Genomic DNA, 20,422 nt, shown 5'->3' with positions numbered 1-20,422 from the left:
ACCCACCCGGGCTTGGAACACTTCCGGGGGTGGGCCAGCCACAGCTTCTCTGGGCAACCTGTGCCACTGCCTCACCATCCTCACTGGGAAGAATTTCTTCCTTATATCTCATCTAAATCTTTCCTTTTCCAGTTTAAAGCCATTGTCCCTTGTCCCATCACTCCATGTCCTTGTAAAAAGTGTGTGTATACATGTATGTACGGAGGCATACACACGTGCAGTGTAGATCCCTCCAGTATCTGGTGTTAGACACTCAGTCTACCCAGTAGCTGGCCCTGGGTCCTTGCCCTCCCCAGCTCTGGCACCTGGACGTGCAGTCCCCTGAAAGCCCCTTGCTCAGGAAAATAGATGGCAATGGCTTTTAGTGAGCAGACAGGACAGACTGCGCCAATCAGGCATAGGGCAAGGCCAGGCAAGCATGCTGACCAGCCAGTTGTCTATGTGCATCCAGCTGCTTTTGTCCCCTTATCTATTTGCCCACACCTGTACCTCTCCAAACCATCTTGGTCCTTCCCTTTCCACAGCTCTGATTCCTTCCTGTAAACACAACATGAAACATGTTGTACCATCCTAAAATAATCATAGAATCATAGAATCATTATGGTTGGAAGAGACCTCAAAGATCATCAAGTCCAACCGTATACCTGATGCCACCCTGTCCACTAAACCATGTCTTGAAGTGCCACATCTAAACGTTTTTTGAACACCTCCAGGGACGATGACTCCACCACCTCCCTGGGGAGCCTGTTCCAATGCCTAACAACTCTAACAGTGAAGAAGTTCTTTCTAATGTCCAGCCTGATCCTCCCCTGGCGCAACTTGAGACCATTTCCTCTCGTCCTATCGCTAATTACAGGGGAGAAGAGCAATTACCGGGGAGAAGAGCAAATCTTCCATGCATCCTCTAATAACTCATCGTGTCATCACCTCATCCAAATGCACCTGCCCAGCCTTAAGAAAGGTGCTATGGAGAGTCTTCCCATGGGCTCATCTTGCTGGGTTTCCCTTCTGGACACTGGGGCTGAGCCCTTTCCTGTGATAGCCCTGGGAGCAGCCATGTCAGGGTGCTCTGTTGTCGTGTTAGGCTATTCTCCCACCTGTTGTTGCTCTGTGCCCCTTTGTGTGGGTGGAGACAAACCTTTTATCGCATAACCTAACAGTAATTTGTTTTAACAGTTTTGAGGACTAATGCAACGTGCCCCAGCTTGTAAAACACAAGCCCTGCCATGGGAAGAGGTGATGTGCCTTGTTTTCCCATTGCAACCTTGCTGTCTAGTGGTTAAAGATCCAGAGTTCCATCTTCCAAAATAGTTGAATTAGGTGCTGTTATTCCACAATAAGAAAATTCATATGTGACATAAAGCAGAAAAAACTATTACAGCGTTGATTTACACGCTTCTTTATTTTCGGTCAATGGTTGCACCTACAATAAAGTAGGTTCAGACTTTCTGCACAGAAGAGGTTTTGTAAGGCCAGCCCTTCCATGGACCCTGCTTTATTCCAGAGTGAGAAACGTGCTCAGGTAACACGAGCCCAGAACGGACTCTCAGATTTATTGAGTCTGCTCTCCAGCTCTTCTAAGCAGCCACATCCTGCAGTACCTTTAGCAAATGTACTAGGGTTTAAGATTAGAGGCACTTTTTGCTCTCTGAGCAAGCCCTAATTGCAAGGTGGGGACTTGTTTCTCAGAATTTTTGCTTCCATTTTGAATACCACTGCAAAATATATAACCTGCAGAGATCAGAGTAAATGTATTTTCCTCAACCTTGGTTTCCCATAGATGCTCTTGGGGATAGTGATTTTTTTACATGTATAACTTTTCAGACAAAAGATCACAGGTGGCACCTGCAATCCAGCCTGACCTTGCTTGTGAAAATTGCTTTAGGAGTCTGTCAAGAAGAAATCCATGACAAAGTTTTGGATGGCTTTAATAAAAGACTAGGCATATACATGTTTGGTAATGGAACAAAATTAATCTATACCACCTAATAATTTCAAACATTTTTTTAATTATCTGAATGTAATTTGGGAAATAGAATTTCAACTTGATACTTTGTAATAAAGTACAGTGATTAATATTCCAATCGTATCTGAAAGACTTTCTAATTTATGCTGTATTTTGATTGGGAGTCATGATAGATATTTTCAATAGTCTCCAGGGAGTTAAAATGCAGAATTGCGTGCAGATTATTCAGGATTGGTCCAGAAGGTGGTATATGTGCAAGTTCAATCTGTATAATTAAATACAGCAGAGATAATATATCACTCCAAAATGAATATAATTTTCTTTTGGATTTGTGCACTATGAAATATAAAATATTTTTGCACATAGTTTAGAAATGCAGGAGAACTGCAGAAGTTTGTCAGAAGTTACTAAATATATGTAAGATTTATTGTATGTACTTGGTTTATTTAATCCAGATGTTTGTATTTTGCATACTTTCAGAAGTATTAAATAGGCAACATCAAAGAAAATTTATGGAGTAATGCAGTCAGAAGAAAATGCATAATGAAACATTGGACAAAGATATCTTTACGTTTGCTGTCAGAATGAATTATGGTTATAAATACGTATATCCTAACAGAATGAACTGCTTATCAGCTTGCAAGGCATCCATTGCCATTCTGAGTTTAGCTTTACTGTCTTATTTCTATGCCTAGAATGGTTTAGACATCTTTGTTTGTCACCCAAATATACATATTCTGTTTTGCCTGCTTTGTAAGTTACAGCTTTTCTTTGAAGAATTATTATATTCAAAGATCCAGAAAGATCCCACTCCCCAATAACTATTTGTTGTAATATCCATCATGGACCAAGCTGACTTTTTAGTTTTAAGTATATTAAGGTAGGGGAGAAGTGTTAATGCTGGGTTGGGGAAAGAGACAGGAAAATGTTACTATCTCCCCCCCCCCCCCCCCCTTCTCTATTCTTTCTGTTTTCAGTGATTTGTTCTTTTATTCATAGGAAATATATAGCACTTTTTTTATTTTATGGGTTAAAAGTAAATTTAAGGGAAAATAAGACTTTTTTCTCTTTTCACTGTGTTGGAGATTAATCTTAGTAAATGTAGACTTACAGTGAGTTCTTTTATGCAACATTACTTACTACTCACTGGTAATTTAGGGCTCAACTCCTCATCTCTTTCTGGCATGCCAAATTTTCTTCTTAGAGAATCATGTTACTATTAAGAGACATTTGGTTTTAATATTATGAGTGAAGGATGCAGGTTCTCATCCATCACAAGACATTTCTTAAGTGTTACATTACCATATGACGGGTTGATGGCTGCTTTTTGGGACTTTATGCTGTGTATGTGCTCAGGGGGGAAAGGAGGGTGGCATCTTTGGAAACAGTCAAACATTATAATGCAGACTGAGTAACTTCCATAACTTTTTAGAAATAGCACATTAAGGTTAAATTCAAAGTGTCTGTGAGGATCTTGTGAATTTATTGCCCAGAAATGCCTTTTGACTTTCAGAAGCTTAAGTTAATAAAAGTGTAAACATACATGTAACGTATGTGTAAAATATTAATATCTAGTCTTCAGTACTGGCAACTTTATTAGAGTTTTGACTGACTACATACCCGTTAATTTTTGGGAATGTATCTTTTCAGACAGGAGACTTGAAAAGAAAAGTTTAGTTTCTAAAAAAAACCCAAACCCAAAGAAAACCCAAACCAAACCAAAAAACCTAACCCAACAAGTAACTGTAGAAAGTTTCCTAAAATTTTGTTTAAAGGAGGAGCATTTCTGGAGTATATATTAAAGAAACCTGACTTATGTCACAAGTAAATTTCTGAAGTATTAGCATTACCGTTGGCTCCCTGCCCTGTGCAGCACAGGCAGGAAATATGAGCCAAATCATATTTTACTTAACAGTTCCTGTAGTTTTATACCTCTACAGATTTATGATTTGCTAAGTTTAGAATTGTATCAATTAACTACAACATACTAAGAAGGGAGAATGTGGTTTGTGTGCTGTGACACATCTACAGATGTTTCCTAAAGAAAAAAATCTGACTGTTACCTCAATGACATTGCCTTCCAGAAATACACCATAACTTAATTTACTACTTATTATTAGGATCACGAAGAGGAGAGGGATGAAATTCCAGAAGTCTTTGAGCCTCTTCTGGAGCTTAATGGACAGTTTAAGGTTGCCTCGCCAACATACAATGGTCCTTTGTTTCCTCCAGTGGCTTCTGTTTCTCAGCAGTCTTCTGATGTTTTGGATGAACTGATTCAAAGGAGAGAAACTATAGAAAACAGGTTGATAAATTGGTGAGTTGCAATGTCACAAAGTGGTGAGAGAATATATATGGAAGAACGACTCCATAAGAATACCTTCCCTTTCTTCTCCTCCCCTCCCTTTACTTCTCCTTCTTCCTTTGAGCTGCCTTGCGTTTTATGTCAAGAATGCTCTTTTGTATACTTTTAGGTACCTTGGTGTTTGCAAATAGTTAAATGAGTTTTATTCTGCTAGGGTGGAACAAGAAATAATGGCAAAAATCATCGATGAGATGTACCCAGTTCAGAAAGAAACAGTGCCAGATGTTAGCATCTCAGAGAGTGAAGACAGTGAGACTGTAACCTCTGACATTGGTAAGCAGGAGTTATTGTTCTCAGGAGATGGATTATCTCAATTTTTGGCTGATTTTAACAAGCTGTGTAGGTAGCTGTTGCCTGAGCCTAAGAGTGGATAATGCTGAACGAGTGAAATGCAAAAGTGCATGCTTTAATTTATGTTGAGGCAGGGCAAGTGTTGTAAGGCCATTGAAATAAATTATCTTAAAAAAAGAAAAAGAACACATAAAACACACCACTGTACAAATCAACTTCTGTATTGGCCATCTAAATCAGATTTGGCATTTTGCTAAGCCTGTAATGTTTGTTTGCCTTTCTTTTGTTAATAAATAGGTCAAAAATTACCTCCCTTGTAAATGTGTGAGGAGACAAATGCATTTCTCCTGTGATGTCACTGCCCTTCGCTGCTGCCTTCTTTTATGATCCTGAATTGTTGTTTCTTTATCTGTAAAATAAAACATCACTCTTTGCAAAGGAATATTTGAAAGTTTTTGGAGAATAAAATGAGTGGCTGCAGTACAGTACATGTGTTTTAAGAAGTGAGACCTGGATGTGTGCTTGATGTTTCTTCATTTTCAGTTGAAGTTGCAGGTGGTAGAGGATTTCAACTCTTTATCAATGCTGGTGTGCCTGTGGACTCAGAAATGATAAGTCATTTCGTAAATGAAGCTCTCAGTGAAACAATTGCAACCATGCTGGGTAACAAGCAGGCTCAGAAAGCAGTTCCTACTACAAATGTTCTTCCAAGTACAATGATTATGATGGTAAGAGTCCATTTTATTTTAGCTTTTTCTGCTGAAATTCTAAGGGGTAATTTCTTTGTGGCATGATGGTTCAACTATATGCAAGACAAAGGTGACGGAAAAAGACTGATGAACTGAATGTGCCTGATTTGCATTTTTTGACTATTCCTTATTATACTCCTGCAAGCAACAAGATTAAACCTATTTCACTTTAAAAAAAATTTGAAAAGAAAAAAAAATTAATTCCTTTGTGCTGCATGCAACATGCTATATTTATTTATTTACTTTAAGGCTGAGCACAAAACTGATTTCTAAGGGAAAGACTTGGTACTTAATTTCATGTTGTCAAAAGATAGCTCGTGTTATTTTCAACAAAAATAGCTATGCAACTGTCTTGTGAAGAAACGAGATAATATGAAGAAATTAGTTTCTTCATAAGAAGAAATAGAATCTGAGAGTGATGTATTTTTGGTCTTATGGGCTTGCAGCCATTCTTTAATATCTGTAAAAATGAGTATTCTTTCTAAGTTTTGAGTTCAGTAGTTTTCAGTAAATGCTTAAATGATTAGTAGAGCTTCCTGTAATACAGGAGAATTTTCTCTGTTCCCTTTGATAATCAAATGACAGCTGGCTCTTATTTTGCTAACAATCTGACTGCGCTACAATCTGGTGTTGTATAATGTCTTTGGGATGAATGTGGTAATTGCTGTGCTTGTTGAAAGTGAGATCAATTATTCTATTCTGCTACAGTGCATATAGACTGAAATACCACCTAGTGCCAGCTGTAAGTGACCAACAGATTATTCCGTAGTCAAAAGTGATCATTTCACTGCTGTAGGCTTAAATACAGCCACCCTGCATCTAAAGAGCTCTTCCCTGCTCCATTACAGATTAAGGAGGGTATGATATTAAAGAGGACTGTTCTTTGTAGCTTGTTCTTCTGATATTTAGAAACCTCTTCTAATAACCATTCTACATTTACTAATGGCCCTCTTAAGCCTTCTTGTTTCTGTACCAGCTTAAACGGAAATGTCCTTAGGCAGAAATGGTTGTGTTCTCCTTACTATATATATTCATTTGTGCACTTCAAGAGATAAATTTAGTCCTTTCTGTCCTTTGATTAGGCTAAATAAAGAAATCGTCTGTATGTGTACCATTTTTCAACTCTTGCTGATGGGCAGCACTTTTATGTTTTCCAATTTAGATTGGTCTTGACCATGGGTAACGCTAATATGCTAATAGACATTTTTAATAATAATGTAGTGTGCAAGATGGTGTTTTCTCAGTGCCTTGTGCTATTGTAGTGATATTCTCCTACCTTTATTGGAATCTCAGGTAGCTAATTATGTTTTTTTAAGTTTTTCCACATTTGTGGCTAATAGTTGTTCTTTGGATAACTTGTACATTCATAAGGTTTTTTTCTTGGTTTTCCATTTCAGCTCAGCTTATAGCAGAAGTTCTTGAATATGTAGGTTACGCATTCTTGATCTACCCCTCCTTATTGTAAAGTTTCCTATCTAGAACTTCAGCTGCACAGTTACCGAGTTCTTTCGTGTTCACGATGTCACGCAGTTGTGTGTGTGCTGCCAAATCTGTTAGCATGTTCCACTTCCCATAAGTTTTTAGTAAAAATCATCAATCTGAGGATTTATTCTTCAGAAGCTAGCCTGGAAGCCTTCCTTTAGCCCCATAATCTTGTTTTCTTTATGAAATGTCACAGAACGGGGCTGGAAAAAAGTCTGGAAAGGTCCATCATATTCCTCCATAGCAGGCTAAATGACAGCCATCATACTTGCTTGTCAGATTTATTTCCATCGCTGTCATTTTTTAAGGAACATCAGAACTATGTTTGTGCTTACTTTCGTGCTTTGCTGTCTTGGCTATTGCTTTGTTTGTAATCTTCTCTTGAGCTGATTCTGTTACCATAACATTATCATACCGACTCAATTTTATCCATGTCACAAAATACTTTCTTGCTTAACATTGTATCAAGTGCTTTATTAAAATTCATATAATCATATAATTCATATTTAGACTGGACATTAGGAAGCATTCCTTTACCGAGAGGGTGGTCAAACACTGGAACAAGCTTCCTAAAGTGGTGGTCGATGCCCCAAGCCTGTCAGGGTTTAAGAGGCATTTGGACAATGCCCTTAACAACATGCTTTAACTTTTGGTCAGCCCTGAATTGGTCAGGCAGTTGGACTAGGTGATCGTTGTAGGGCCCTTCCAACTGAAATAGTCTATTCCGTTCTATTCTATACATAATGATTTTCAAATGTAATCATTCTAATGCATAATTTACTGTTTTTTCATTTATTTTGTCCAGGCATACCATTTAGCCTGGTGCAAGATTATGTTTAGATAGAGGAGTTAGATCCATGAAGCATGTATCTAGGCAACAACTGTTCCTGTTCTGTGATAACCTGCTTTTCTCTCTCTCCCTTAACTGACTCTGGGGATACTTCGAAGATAGGAATTTTGCATTGAGATAATAACTATGGTTACAATTTTTTTTCCCTCAGGAGTCTCTTGTGCCTACTCCCTTGCCAACACCCCAGGCCACACCACCACAAACACCACCTTCAGAAAAAGAATTGCCTCCAGTCAAAACTCCAGAGACTTCTCTATCTCTTGCAGAAATGAGTGGGGATGTTCGTGAACATGAAAAAAATAAAGAAACAGGTAATGAAAATAATAAGTGAAGTTTAGAAGTAGCAAATACGCTTTAATCTACTGCCTTTAATTTTCTTCTTCAAAGACATGTTATCTCTCAGGATAAATATTCTTGAGGCTATAATTCAAGTCGGAACTCATGTAATACAAAAATTAAACAAACAACTTTTTTTTGGTAACTTCTGTTTTCAAACTTAATGCACAGTTCTATGGTCTGTGTGATTTCCACCCCTCCCAGCCCCTCCGCGCTTTTTCTTATCAGAAGAATAGCTGTCTTTTGCTCCTTCCTGTGTTTCTAATGTTAATTAAGCCAAGTTTACACTCTCCAAGTAACGCAGCTTACTTTTTAAAATGCAGAGCAGTCTCCCATCTTAAAGGAAGTAAGCAATTGAGGTTTTGTTCCAGGTCCTTCAGATGCCAACATTGTACTTAAAAGAAACTATTCTTAATCTAGTCTTGTCTCCATAACTATCAAAAGGTATCACAGAAACTATAAGTGCTTAGTAGAACTAACTCGCTCTCTGTCTGAGATTTACTTCTTGCCTGCTTTCTGATCTGAAATTTGACTTCACACATGCAGGAGTTGAGATGCCAGCTGCCACTAGTCATGTTGGCACACCTGTGGTTACCCCTGTCAATACACCTCCACAAACAACCACACCAAGCCCTCCTGCCTCAGAATGGGTCTCCAAAGCTGCAAAACTGGAAAGTCCAAAGCCTCCAAACCCATGGGATGATGCAGAACTTCCTCTGGAAGAAGAGAAACCCAGTCCTTTAACTGAAGAACCGTTCCGTCCCAAGGCTATGTGAGTTGAACAGGCTGCACTGTTTTCTCATTTCTTAAAGAAATGAATATGTATATTCTTTCTACATGTATCCTCAAAAAGTCATTAGAAAGAAATGCTTAATGTATATGTCAGGAAGCATTGAGATAAACCATGATTCTTTTTTTTTAATTTCTTGACTTGTATTTTGGAGAAAAAACGTGAAATCGGGACCTTTCTCAGGATTTATCAATCCTTATTCATCATGCTGCTGAATGTTGTACTTGGTAACCTTGTATTGTCACCCCTGCCAGTAATAAATGTAGTGACAATGAAATACTGTATTATTAGTATTTTATTTTTTCTATTATCTCAGTAGGAATATACATGGTAATTTTTAGTTATAACCAGAAATTCATTAGTAACATTATTTAACCATGTTGATTCTCGAACTATTCTGTAAAATGCTGTGCTCTTTCATTTGAAAAAATACTTGCAAATTAATTTATTTTCAGTATTGATTTAGAGACTTTAGTCTGTATTGTTTAATGCCTTTTGGTGTATTCATAATGCATATTCTTACATTATAGGGAGATGACAGTGGCTAATGATGAGGAACCAGAAGCCTTGATTTTACCGTCTCAGCAGTCGTCAGCGAGGCCCTTTGAATCACTTCCTTGCAATCCACAGGTTCCATCACCTGTGCCTACAGTTAGTTCTGGGCAGTCCACGCAGGAAAGCAGCCTCACCCTCACAGAAACAGAAACTGCAGACAGACCCATCTCAGAAGGGGAGGTACTCTTCAGCTATGGACAGATGGTGAATGCAAGAGGTAACTAACTAGAGAAATCTGTGGAAATTAGAATTTGAATTTATTTTTTTTCTTTATAGACTTCTTTTCCAGTCTACTGAAGTTACATTTCATACAATTTCTGATAAAACTGCAAGCATTAACCTGGTCCTTAACTTTCAGTTCATGGTTTTGGATTTAAGAGACTTCATTGCTCTTTTTCTTGCCTCTGAACAAAATACTTCTGCTTACTAATGGAAAAAGATTAAATCTGCTCTTTTGTCATAAGACCAACTTGGAAAATAATTGGAACTGTGTTGCACAAGTTCCATGTGGTACTAAGTGCTTTATTGAAAGCAAAGTGTAAGAGCTATTTTCTTGGAAGCTGAAAATATGTCCTTATAATACACATGCGGCAGTAGGCATTTCCAACTTTACTAAAGCACTGTGTTACAATTATTAAAGAATGTGGCGTTAGCTTTCTTTCATATAACTTGCATGGTTTTTAGTGTTTGTAACTTAAAATATTTTCGATCCTTAGCAGAAGGAGGACTGTCTCTTCCAAACCTTGCTGAGAGCTTAACCAGTACTTTACAAGATGCCAATGACATGGTAAGGAAATGTTTCACAAGGAAATGGGGTTAGTGTGGTATTCTGCCTTGAGCATCTTGATAAATTGGATGTGCTTTAAGCATTTTCATTTATAAACTTTTTAAATTTATGCTTTTAAACTGTACACTTACAAAGAACGCTAGAATTTCAGAGCTCCAAAGAAAAAAATACATTATACAAACTAATTTATATTTAAAAAAACCCCTTGAATGATTTATATGCTTCTGTAGGTGGAGAGATAGCTAATACGCATTTTCATTTCTTTATTGTTTTTAGTTTTAAGACATCTTAAACAGAATAGAACATTGTTATGCTCTGAGCCATCTTTTAATTGTGTGCTTAAATTATTAAAGTAGGTTAGCTGAGGCTGGAGTTAGTTAAATCTGCTTAAAACTTCAGTATAATTTCTTATCTGACTTCTGCTTTAGTCTGTTATCCTAGAAGCCTCCCAAGTCAAGGTATTCTCCATTCCCTTTCTCTTTTAACACTTTTCTTTTCCTCAAATGCCTGGACTTGACCTCTCTGACTTTGTGTAATGCCTTTTGGTAGGACATAGCTGTCATATAAATGGTAGTATCAGGTAGAGTAACAATATGCTTAAACCAAACAGTTTTCTTTATGAAAGAGTAAAAAAATTGATAGTGAAATTGTAATAATATTGGTTGGAAGTGAACTCCAGAGGCATTGCTAAAAACTTCCTGAAATGCCTCCACCGTGCTATGTGGCTCTTCTGGAAGAGGTCCAGATAGTTGAAATCTGCCATGAGAATGAAGACCTGCAATCATGAGAGCGCTGTTAATGTTTTGTAGAAAGCCTCCTCTTAGTTTCTGTTGGTCAGGTGCTCTGAAGCAAACCCTACCCACAACATCCCTAGTGTTCCTTTCCCCTCTGATTCTGATTCAGGCCATCAGTAGGTACATGGAAGTCTGTGAATTCAAGGAATGATTTGACCTGGGACTGAAAATTGGCTGAGCTACTGGGCTGAAAGGGTTGTGGTCAGTGGCACAAAGTCCAACTGGAGGCTGGTCACTAGTGGTGTATGCCAGGAGTCAGTACTAGTGCCAGTGCTGTTTAACATGTTTGGTAATGACTTGGATGGTGGGACAGACTGCATCACCAGCAAGTTTGCGGATGATACAAAACTGGTTCATGCACCAGAGGGTTGTGCCACCATTCAGAGGGACCTCACCAGGCTAGAGAAATGGGTTGACAGGAATCTCATTAAGTTCAAAAAGGAGAAATGCCATGTCCTGGACCCAAGGAGGAGCTATTCCATGCACCGGTACATGCTGGGGACTGAGTGGCTGGAATGCAACTTTGCAGAAAAGAAGCTGGGGATCCTGGTGACAAACTGAACATGGGCCAGCAGTGTGCCCTTGTGGCAAAGAAGGCCACTGTCATCCTTTGCTGCATTGGGAGGAGCATTGCAAACAGGTCAAGGGAGGTGGTCCTTCCTCTTTACTCAGTACTGGTGAGACAGCATTTGGAGTACTGTGTCCAGTTATGGGCTCTCCAGTACAAGAAAGGTAAGAATTTACTGGAGTGAGTCCAGCAAAGGACTGCAAAAATGATTAAGTGATTGGTGCATCTATCATACTGAGGGAGCTTGGATTGTTTAGCCTGGAGAAGAGCGAGCTCTGGGGGGATCTTACCAATGAGTATGAATACCTGGTGGAAAGAAGTAAGGAAGACAGAGCCAGACTCTTCTGAGTGGTACCCAGTGAGAGACAGGAAGCAGTGGACACAGACTGAAGTTCAGGAAATTCCTTTTAAACATGAGAAATACTTTTACTGTGGGGATGGACAAACACTGGAAAAGGTGCTGCCTTGAGCAGTTGGGTTGGACTAGACAATCTCCAGAGGTCCCATCCAACCTCAATAATGTGAAGTTTAAATGTCGTAGGGTAGGAGTCCACTTTTCTTCTCCCTACCTATCCTTCATAAACATTTCTACTTATACGTGGCCATACTTTGCCTGTGCATACTTTCCTATGTAATATCCATGATTTCATTCATGTCATAGTTGTTAGACTGTGCCCTGAACTTGCAGATCTTTCTGTCTGTTGTCCAGACTTTGCATGTGAGTGTATAGGCACCTGAGGAGAATGCCCTCCCTCTTGATCAAGATTGTAAAAGTTCTTTTTGTGGACTTCCGTTTAGATGCCCTCTCTGTCTGCCACCCTTCCTCTCTTAAACCCTGGGTTTAAGACTGTTATCAGGTGAACCTAAATTAAAGTTCTCTTCATCAGGTTAGAAAGCTTGCTTGCTAAGATGTTCTTCCCTCTTTGTCAGCTGGATCATAACCCTTTCCAATAGTCCTCCCTCCTCAAACTAGGCACTCTGGTTGAGGAAGCTAAATCCTGGCTCTGTAGCCAGATTGTTGCCAGTAACCAGTATGTGTGAGAATTTAACTGCTTCACTGAAATTTGGAGGCCTAAAGGACCTTGTTCTTCTCTATTATAGTCTTATGTATCAAATAAAGACTGTGAGTGTCTGTGGGTAAAAGGAGAAGGCAGTGTATTGTCAGTTTGCTTATTTTTAAATGCTTAGATTTTCATGACACAAGTTCTCAGTATGGAAACTGTAACAACTTACTCTAAAAGAAAAAAGCTTAATTGTGAACTAAAGTAAGAGTGATTCAAGTTCCTACAAAAACCACTTTTGGACCACGTATTGTGTGGATTTTGTTTCTTTGTTTTAGGATTATGATCCTCCCAGTGAAGGGCAAGTGATGAGAAGACCAGATAAAGGCTATCACAGGGATCCTGTGCTGACTCTTTTAGCCAAATTAAATCAAGCACCTCTTGCTGCACAAGAAGGAATGAGCCATTTGGAGGTAACTTACAGTCCTTTTCCTTCCAATACAGTAGTTTTGAAGTGATACTTTCCTATTCAAAAGTAGATAAAATATTTTAAGCTTATCCTTCCTGTTGGCTATAGAACAGGTTCATACACTTCATTCCCTGCTGGAAGTGATTCCACTTCTGTTGGCTCTGTTCTTGTGTAAAACTTTTTAAAAACATTGAAGATTAAGTGGTGTTATAAACAAGTAAGCTGTACGTAGTGTCACATGTACCTAGTTTTCAAGGTGTGTATGTAACCGTTCCAGTGCACTAGATTTGTCCTGTCAATTTGAGTACCAGGGAAGTTTTCTGTCACTTCAGCAATATAGGTGCTATGTTTAACAGTACAAGTTCACTGCACTTAACAGTCATATGAGTGTTTTAGGGAGGTATGAAGAATAAATCAGCAAATGTTTACGTGCACTTTTGTGCATGGTATTGATACTGATCTTGGAACAAAACCTCAAAATATTCATCTTCAACTGGCAGGAAAAAAAGACGAACAGAAAAATATAACTATCTACAACACAAAGGACAAAAGTAATTTTTTTCGGTCACAGATCTAAGTATTTTCTGTATGCAAAATAGTAGTTTGGACTGGGCATCTGTTCTAACTGACATAGCTGGAGGAATGTTTAAAGGAATTGAACTTGAATACTGCAGTATGGTTCATGAATGCCTTCATTTATGGCAGATCTTGCTTTTTGTGATTTTTATTGATGCATATGTAGTTTCTTCCTTCTGTCTTGGTCAGTTTAGTCTAAATAATTACTAACTTCACTCACCTCCTTAGCTGTTCCTTTGTCTGTCTATATTTTGCTTAATGAGCTGTGGTGGATGGACTCAGTGAAAAGCTTTCTACAGTGTCAGCTCTGAGTCTGACTCTAATTGTAGTGACATTTCTCATCAGCACTGCCAATTACAAATGCATCTCTAATTTGCTTTTTCCCTTTCCCATAGTCACGGATTGCCTAATCTGTCCATACAAGACAGTAATAAACTCCCGCCCCCACCCCGCCCCCGATTCTGGCAAGGTGTGTGCAAGCATACCTTCTTGTTTATCAGAGAAAGAATATTCTAGATGTTACTAGTATCACCTTAGAATGATACTGTGCACGTGTGTGTATGTGTATTCAACCTGTTTTCCTGCACAGAAGCAGGCTGTTTTTTCTCTGCAGCTTTGAAAGTCAGAATCCAGAGAACCATCCCAATTTTAAGTGCCACCCAAACCTACTTAAAAATTGAACATTTTATCTGACATGCTGTACAACAGTCAATAGCTTTTAGATGCTTCCAATGTTACAAGGTCAGGCAGTCAACAGTGGCATATGTGTAATATTAAAGACTTCACGTGCTAAAAATAGAACTTAGGTTCTGGTCATGTTGGGATACCACTAACAAAATAAGTGATGTTGTTTGGCTGTAAGTAATTTTTTTCTGTCCAGTACTGATAAATGTAGATCTTACTTTCAAACCCAGTTAGATGATAGCTCCTCAGTTTCAGTTTTCTTTATTCAGTGCTAATAGTATAGACTTAAGTTTATATATGCTTTACGGGTTAATGTAATTAGATAACAATGCCTGATTTTGGAAGAAATACATTGGGGTTTTTTATACCTGCTGTTCTAATGTTGCTGTTCTATGTAGGATTCTGATGATAGTGCTGGGAATCTCAGTGAAAGTCAAAGACTGAGGCTGACCGGAGCAGCTGAGAGAATCCTAATGGGACATTCAGTTTATGTGGACCATTCAGCTGCTCGGACTTCTGAAAACAGACCACACCAGGGTTTCCGTTCTCCATCACCAGGGCAGCTTGCCCAAATTGGAGGTACAATTAGACTGTTATTTCTTCTCTGTAATATTTATGTGGATTCTGGGGATTTTCTGTAACAATATCTGAAATAATTTCAGAGAATATGTTCAAAATCAAAAATTAAACATTTGCAGGCAATTGCTGCAAAGAAATTCTTAGCATTCCTGTTCTGAGAACTGGGTTTAATTCCAGCCTTGTCTTCACTCTTCTTTCTTTGTAATATTTTACAATTTGAACAAAAATCATGGCAAGTACCAACTTGCCTATAAAAAAGTTGACTTGTAAAGTATATTTTTTTTTTTAAAGTCAAGTTCAGTTCTCAAAAACCCTTAGTTTGACCATTCTTAAAGTCAGTTTCCATAGGACAGGTATTGACACCAGCAGTTCAAGCTACTTCTTTCTGTCCCCTTACACAGCACTCCTCCTCATTGTTTTTATCACGCCATCAAGATGATACTGCAATGTCTCATAATTGGTAATATATTTTAGCTTCATATATTCCTGTAACAATACAGAAATTCTTTTTTCCCAGATGGATAGCTCAGGCACACATATAATGGCTTGTACAAAGTAGTGCAGGGATAAGTTGCTGTGGTAAAGTGAGGAAATTAATTTATTTCTTTTCAGTTGAAATTGGTACTGTAACTAATGGCCCTTCCCCTCCCTTATTTTTTATCTCAGTTTCTCTATTGTTATCTGAAAATATACTTCTATACTTGCTTAATTAAACTACTGCAAGCATGTAGAAACTCTTAATTTTGTTGACTGTGGTTTTAAATACGTTTAAGCTAAACTGAAATAATAATTAAGCTGTTACAACACAAATGTGGTTGCACTGGTTCATCAAAAGTTGTGTAAACTAAAGTGATCAAACAGCTGTTTTTCAAATTCACATTTATGAATTTGACAAGAGAAGCATATCTCACATTATCAACCCTTGACCAGTAGGAAGTGGATTGAAAATGAATGTGTTCAGCATGAGGCAAAAATAATCTTGGAGAAATAAGAATTTTTGCTTAGTTTTGAACTGATTTACATTTGAACTGGTTATGCAGAGTGTAAGCTTTTTAAGCTAGCTGTTACCTAACGTTATGGACCACCTACACAACTGTCAGCCTTGAAAATATGTTCTGGTACTTTGTATATTATAAAACTTCTTGAAAGCAATTTGTTGAAGATTGTTTGGAGATTGGTTACATTAGGCTTCCTGGCATAAGACATTTCTCCACGCCACTTGTTTAACGCTGTGTTGTTAGAGCACGGTCAGCATGAAGAACACTGTGACACAGGAATAAAATAGTGATCTACATCAGTCTGCGGTAAGTCTCTGACAGTGCTCAGGACCATAGGGAGAGTTAGAAGATGCACGTTAGTGGGAGAACCTGTCTACTAGGGATATTTCCTTCTTACAGAGACTGTCCATAGCTGTATCTGGCAAATCATGTTTTTATCTCCTCTATATCTATTTTAAAATTTAATTTAATTTAATTTAGGATGCCCTTTGTCTGTCCTGGAAATGTCTAACACTTTGTAAAACCAGCTCCTGCATACAATGATAATCTAGAAGCAGTGTGTTTCTCTAGTATTTTATGCTCCTCTCTCCAAATCTTGTGGTATTGTTTCTGTTGTAGTATTTTTTTGAGAGAAGGTAAGTGCCCTGGACCAACTACCATACGGGAATGCCCTGTACTTTTACATAATCTGTTCTCTTCATAATTCTGTTACCTTCTTACGATTTTTAACTTAGCTTCCCTCCCTCCTCACCTCTGAACACAGAGCACAGTATTCATTGACATTGCTAAGCAAACAACATTGTAGAAAAGGTAGGATCTGCTTTCAAAGCAGGAGTGTTTGCATATCACAGAGGAACAGAAAATATTGTTCCTAAGTCCTTTCGATAGTGAAGTCAATGCAGAATAGGAAAAAATCTATTCTTGGCGGGGGGGGGGAACACGACAGGGAGTGAGGTGGAGGGAGGAAGGAATGATCTGTGATTGTTTCCACCTTTGTTCCGAATCTTTTTTATCTGTCTACTGGTATGTGAGATGGTATATCCTTCAGTCTATTGCAAGTCAGGACTAAGAGCTATTTCCTGATAGCCACAACAGTTACAATGCAGGTCCATCATTTTATTTGATAATATTTTTAGGGGTAAAATTAAATAATTGTTACACCAATGGGTGTCAGAGTTCACATAGTTCAGGGTGTGTATCTCTGTACATATAACCTTGCAGTGGATACTCAGTTTCTCTGTCAGAATGAGTCACTCAGATATATATATATGCAAGAATTCTAGGGATTGTGTGTCTATGGGTATCTTCAGTTTTGTGATCGGTTTTTATTTGTATTATGGAAACATGATGTCTATTTGTAGGATGGAGCAGGTATATAACAGCATCTTGATGATCAGTCTTTCATTTCTAAATACTTGTTTTCAGTGCTTAAAGTCATGGATATAAAAACCAACATGCAAATGAAATGTGGCACATGTAGTCTTAAAGTGAACAATAATTACAGTTAATTAAGCAATGATTATAGTTAATTAGGCTTAAAATTAATTCTTTGGCTTTGTATCATAGCAGAAGGCTAAAGTTAGTTCATGAGCTGTCAGTACATTTTTCATAAAATGCTTTACATACTTGCAGGCTGCAAAAACATGATAAATGCTGGATTATATAGCAAATTATCCCTTTAAAAAAGGGATTCATACAACAGTGAAACATTTTCATGAAGAAGCCTTTCCAATCTCTTTCCAATATGTGTGATAAAGCTCATTAAGCATATAATGGTATGATGAACCTAGCTTTGAAGCTATCATAAATGCTTGCCATGTTAGAAATCTACAGATTATAAAACTGATTTATTTTTTTCAATTTCCTCAGACATGTATTTCTTATTTCTTTTTCCCCACAAGAACAATTTAAGGGATATACAATGAGCCATGTAAGGAGGAAATAATTCTCTTTAACATTGCATGTCCTGTTGTTGAATCTTGAAAGGCTCCACATCCTGGCACATAAGTTAACTGGGAGATTATTGCTCCAACTTGTCAAGGAATTTTTTTCTCTTTATTTTTCTCTCTCAGCAGAAATTCTTGGAGATGCAGATACAAGTCATGGTCCAATGCTTATGGCCAAACTGGAATCTGAACCAGTTTCAAATCCTGTTCTGGAAGCAGCCCAAGCAAGCTGCAGAGTGACATCTCTCTCAGAGGATCTGTCTCAGGTAAACTCAAGGGATCTTTTCTGTGACTAGTCAGAAAGTGCAAACTGAAACCTCGGAAAATAAATTTTCCTGTTTCAATGTGGTACTGACATCACAGAACTGGTGCATTTAAAGTGACACATTCAGCTCAGAAACTGAAGTCAAAAGTACATGTATGTAATAAAAATGATCGTGTTTACTGTGATGGAATCCTTACAATATGCTTTCTGTTAGGTTCAGACCTTCTCTTTTACCTTTTCTGCACGTCCTCACAGCTTCATTGCTCTCACAGCATCTAATACTATACATACTCAGTTCAGATGGGGCGTTCCAATGTTTTAGGGGCACAGTGCTTCAAATACAGAAGAAGAATATGATGGATATATGCAAGAGGAAGCAACAATAGAGATTTGACGTCACAAATTGTAACCTACTGATTCAGCATTTCAGGAGCTTCATTTGTCCTAGCAGGGGCAGGGTTGGAAAGGCAGTAACAATGATGTACTTCAGAATACTTGAAGGTAAAGGGAGATCCTATTGATCTCTGCTTGAAACCTATAGAGTTAATCTGTTGCTACTTTATTAGTATGTGCTGTTACCTAGAGATGATGGTTTACTCGCTAACTAAAGATAAATTCAAAAAGTGAGTGGCAAAAGCTAAAGACCAGATTGCTCTTTAATATGTTAAGCTTTACACTTTTCAAAGTGTGTTTGAAAGTAATAGTAGACTTACAATGGTTGCTATGTTCATGGATGCATTCTGTCCTTTCCTGATGTTCTATATTAAAAATAACCTAAAGTATCTTATATTGACCTGTCTTTGGTTTTATGTTTTTGAGCCTTGATGTGTATCGTGCCATTGGTGTCTGAGCAGTTCTTAAGTACATTGTCTGAAGTGATGTGTTGCATCTTCAAAGAGGATTTTAAATGTTCTACATCTTTCACTTTGAGATCACTGGAACATATTATTTCTTGGAATGATTGTTCACAGGCAAGACTGGAATCTGTTGAACGGCTGTGTCTGTTGGGGTGACGCTCATATCCTTGTTATCATTTCACAAGCCAAAAGTAAAAGGAACAGAGAGCGTAAAACATGTTTCCTTCTTTTAGCACCATTAGCTGAGATAAAGAACACAGTGATACCTGCATCTCATGCTCTGGAGAATTAGCTGATGGAGTTAGGATTGATTTTTGTTTGCCTGGGTACAGGCAAATGATAATGCAGCAAGTATATAGTCTTACATATGTAAGAAATGTAAGGTGATCTGACATAGCATCTTTCATAGAAAATACACAGATAGTTATGTATTACCTTATCTTTAATATACAGATAGTTATCTATTACCTTGTCTTTAGAAACTTTCTCTTGCGTCTGAACCCTTAGTGTGGGGTTTTTTGCCTGCTGGCATATAAAACTCACCCTCCCTCCAAACCGAACAAAGCCCTGAACTCTGTGTGTGTGGTTTTGTTTGTTTTGCTTTTTTCCCCCAAACAAAATAATCTCTTCCTGTACTCTATATCACTGTTTCTCATGGGCTAACTTTTTAGCTTTTCTATGACATGACCATACCTGTATGATAACCACAGTAAACGTCTATCCTGGATGGAGCAAAGCCATGCTCCGTAAGATCCTCTACTAGATCTGTACCTCCTTCTATGGAAAAAAAAAATCTCTGTACCAGATGATTTGAAAGCTTGTTTTGACAGCATCCATCTACCATATAACAATGATGAACCTTCTACCCCTGCTCAGCTTCAACTGATCCTCAGCCTCCCACCCCCAGGATTAACAAATTAAAGGGAAAATTTGAAAAATAAGGACAGCCAGCTAATGGAATGGCAAGCATTACACAGGTGCCACATAAGTCTACAGTAGACAGAGAAGACCTATTAGCAAAGATGGACTGAGTGGATTTCAGCACTGGAGCAACATATGAAACTCTGGGGTTAACAGGCCTTTTTCATGTGGGAGATTACTTTGCAGAGATGAGTCATGGATGAGCTTTATAAATGAGGCATCCTCCAAGCCATCAAGCTCTGGAGCGGGGCCTCTGGCAACACAGAAAGAAGAAGAGGTGTCCATCAGCCAAAGCGTTTTCCCAGACAGGCAAGAGCCCAGTTCAAACACTTTCCCTGCTGGGTCGAGACATGTTTTCATGTAGGGCACAGTGCCTCTTATCTACTGCAGCAGTTCTCCATGGCATAGCCAATGCTTACAAGAGATTCTTGTACAGTGAGAGGTCACATTCAGGCATCCTCCTCCAGGAAATGGAGGGAATTGCTTTTCAGCTTCTCGCCCACCAGAAGAGTCCTCCAAACACTGAGCTATTGCATGCAAAGGGAGACAGCACTGTTTAGCATATTTGTCGGCGACATGGGCAGTGGGATGGA

The 20,422-nt window shown here is 38.3% G+C and overlaps 1 protein-coding gene across 1 annotated transcript in view; it reads left to right on the top strand.

Moving 5' to 3' along the window:
* KIAA0586 (KIAA0586 ortholog) overlaps window positions 1–18,052 on the top strand; it is a gene marked incomplete at its 3' end in the record, with an annotated part of 44,926 nt that extends 26,874 nt beyond the window's left edge. The window contains exons 19-28 of the mRNA XM_009706016.1: window positions 4,087–4,283; window positions 4,486–4,604; window positions 5,166–5,350; window positions 7,855–8,014; window positions 8,586–8,811; window positions 9,360–9,601; window positions 10,104–10,171; window positions 12,873–13,007; window positions 14,662–14,842; window positions 17,916–18,052. Coding sequence (XP_009704318.1) covers window positions 4,087–4,283; window positions 4,486–4,604; window positions 5,166–5,350; window positions 7,855–8,014; window positions 8,586–8,811; window positions 9,360–9,601; window positions 10,104–10,171; window positions 12,873–13,007; window positions 14,662–14,842; window positions 17,916–18,052 — 1,650 coding nt within the window. The remainder of the gene's footprint in view (window positions 1–4,086; window positions 4,284–4,485; window positions 4,605–5,165; window positions 5,351–7,854; window positions 8,015–8,585; window positions 8,812–9,359; window positions 9,602–10,103; window positions 10,172–12,872; window positions 13,008–14,661; window positions 14,843–17,915) is intronic.
* Window positions 18,053–20,422: the final 2,370 nt, after the last annotated feature.

Source organism: Cariama cristata, unplaced genomic scaffold (genome assembly GCF_000690535.1).
Source record: "Cariama cristata isolate BGI_N322 unplaced genomic scaffold, ASM69053v1 scaffold6188, whole genome shotgun sequence".
Lineage (NCBI taxonomy): Eukaryota > Metazoa > Chordata > Aves > Cariamiformes > Cariamidae > Cariama > Cariama cristata.
Note: the sequence above shows the minus strand (reverse complement) of the source record. Positions and strands in the feature narration are given on the sequence as shown.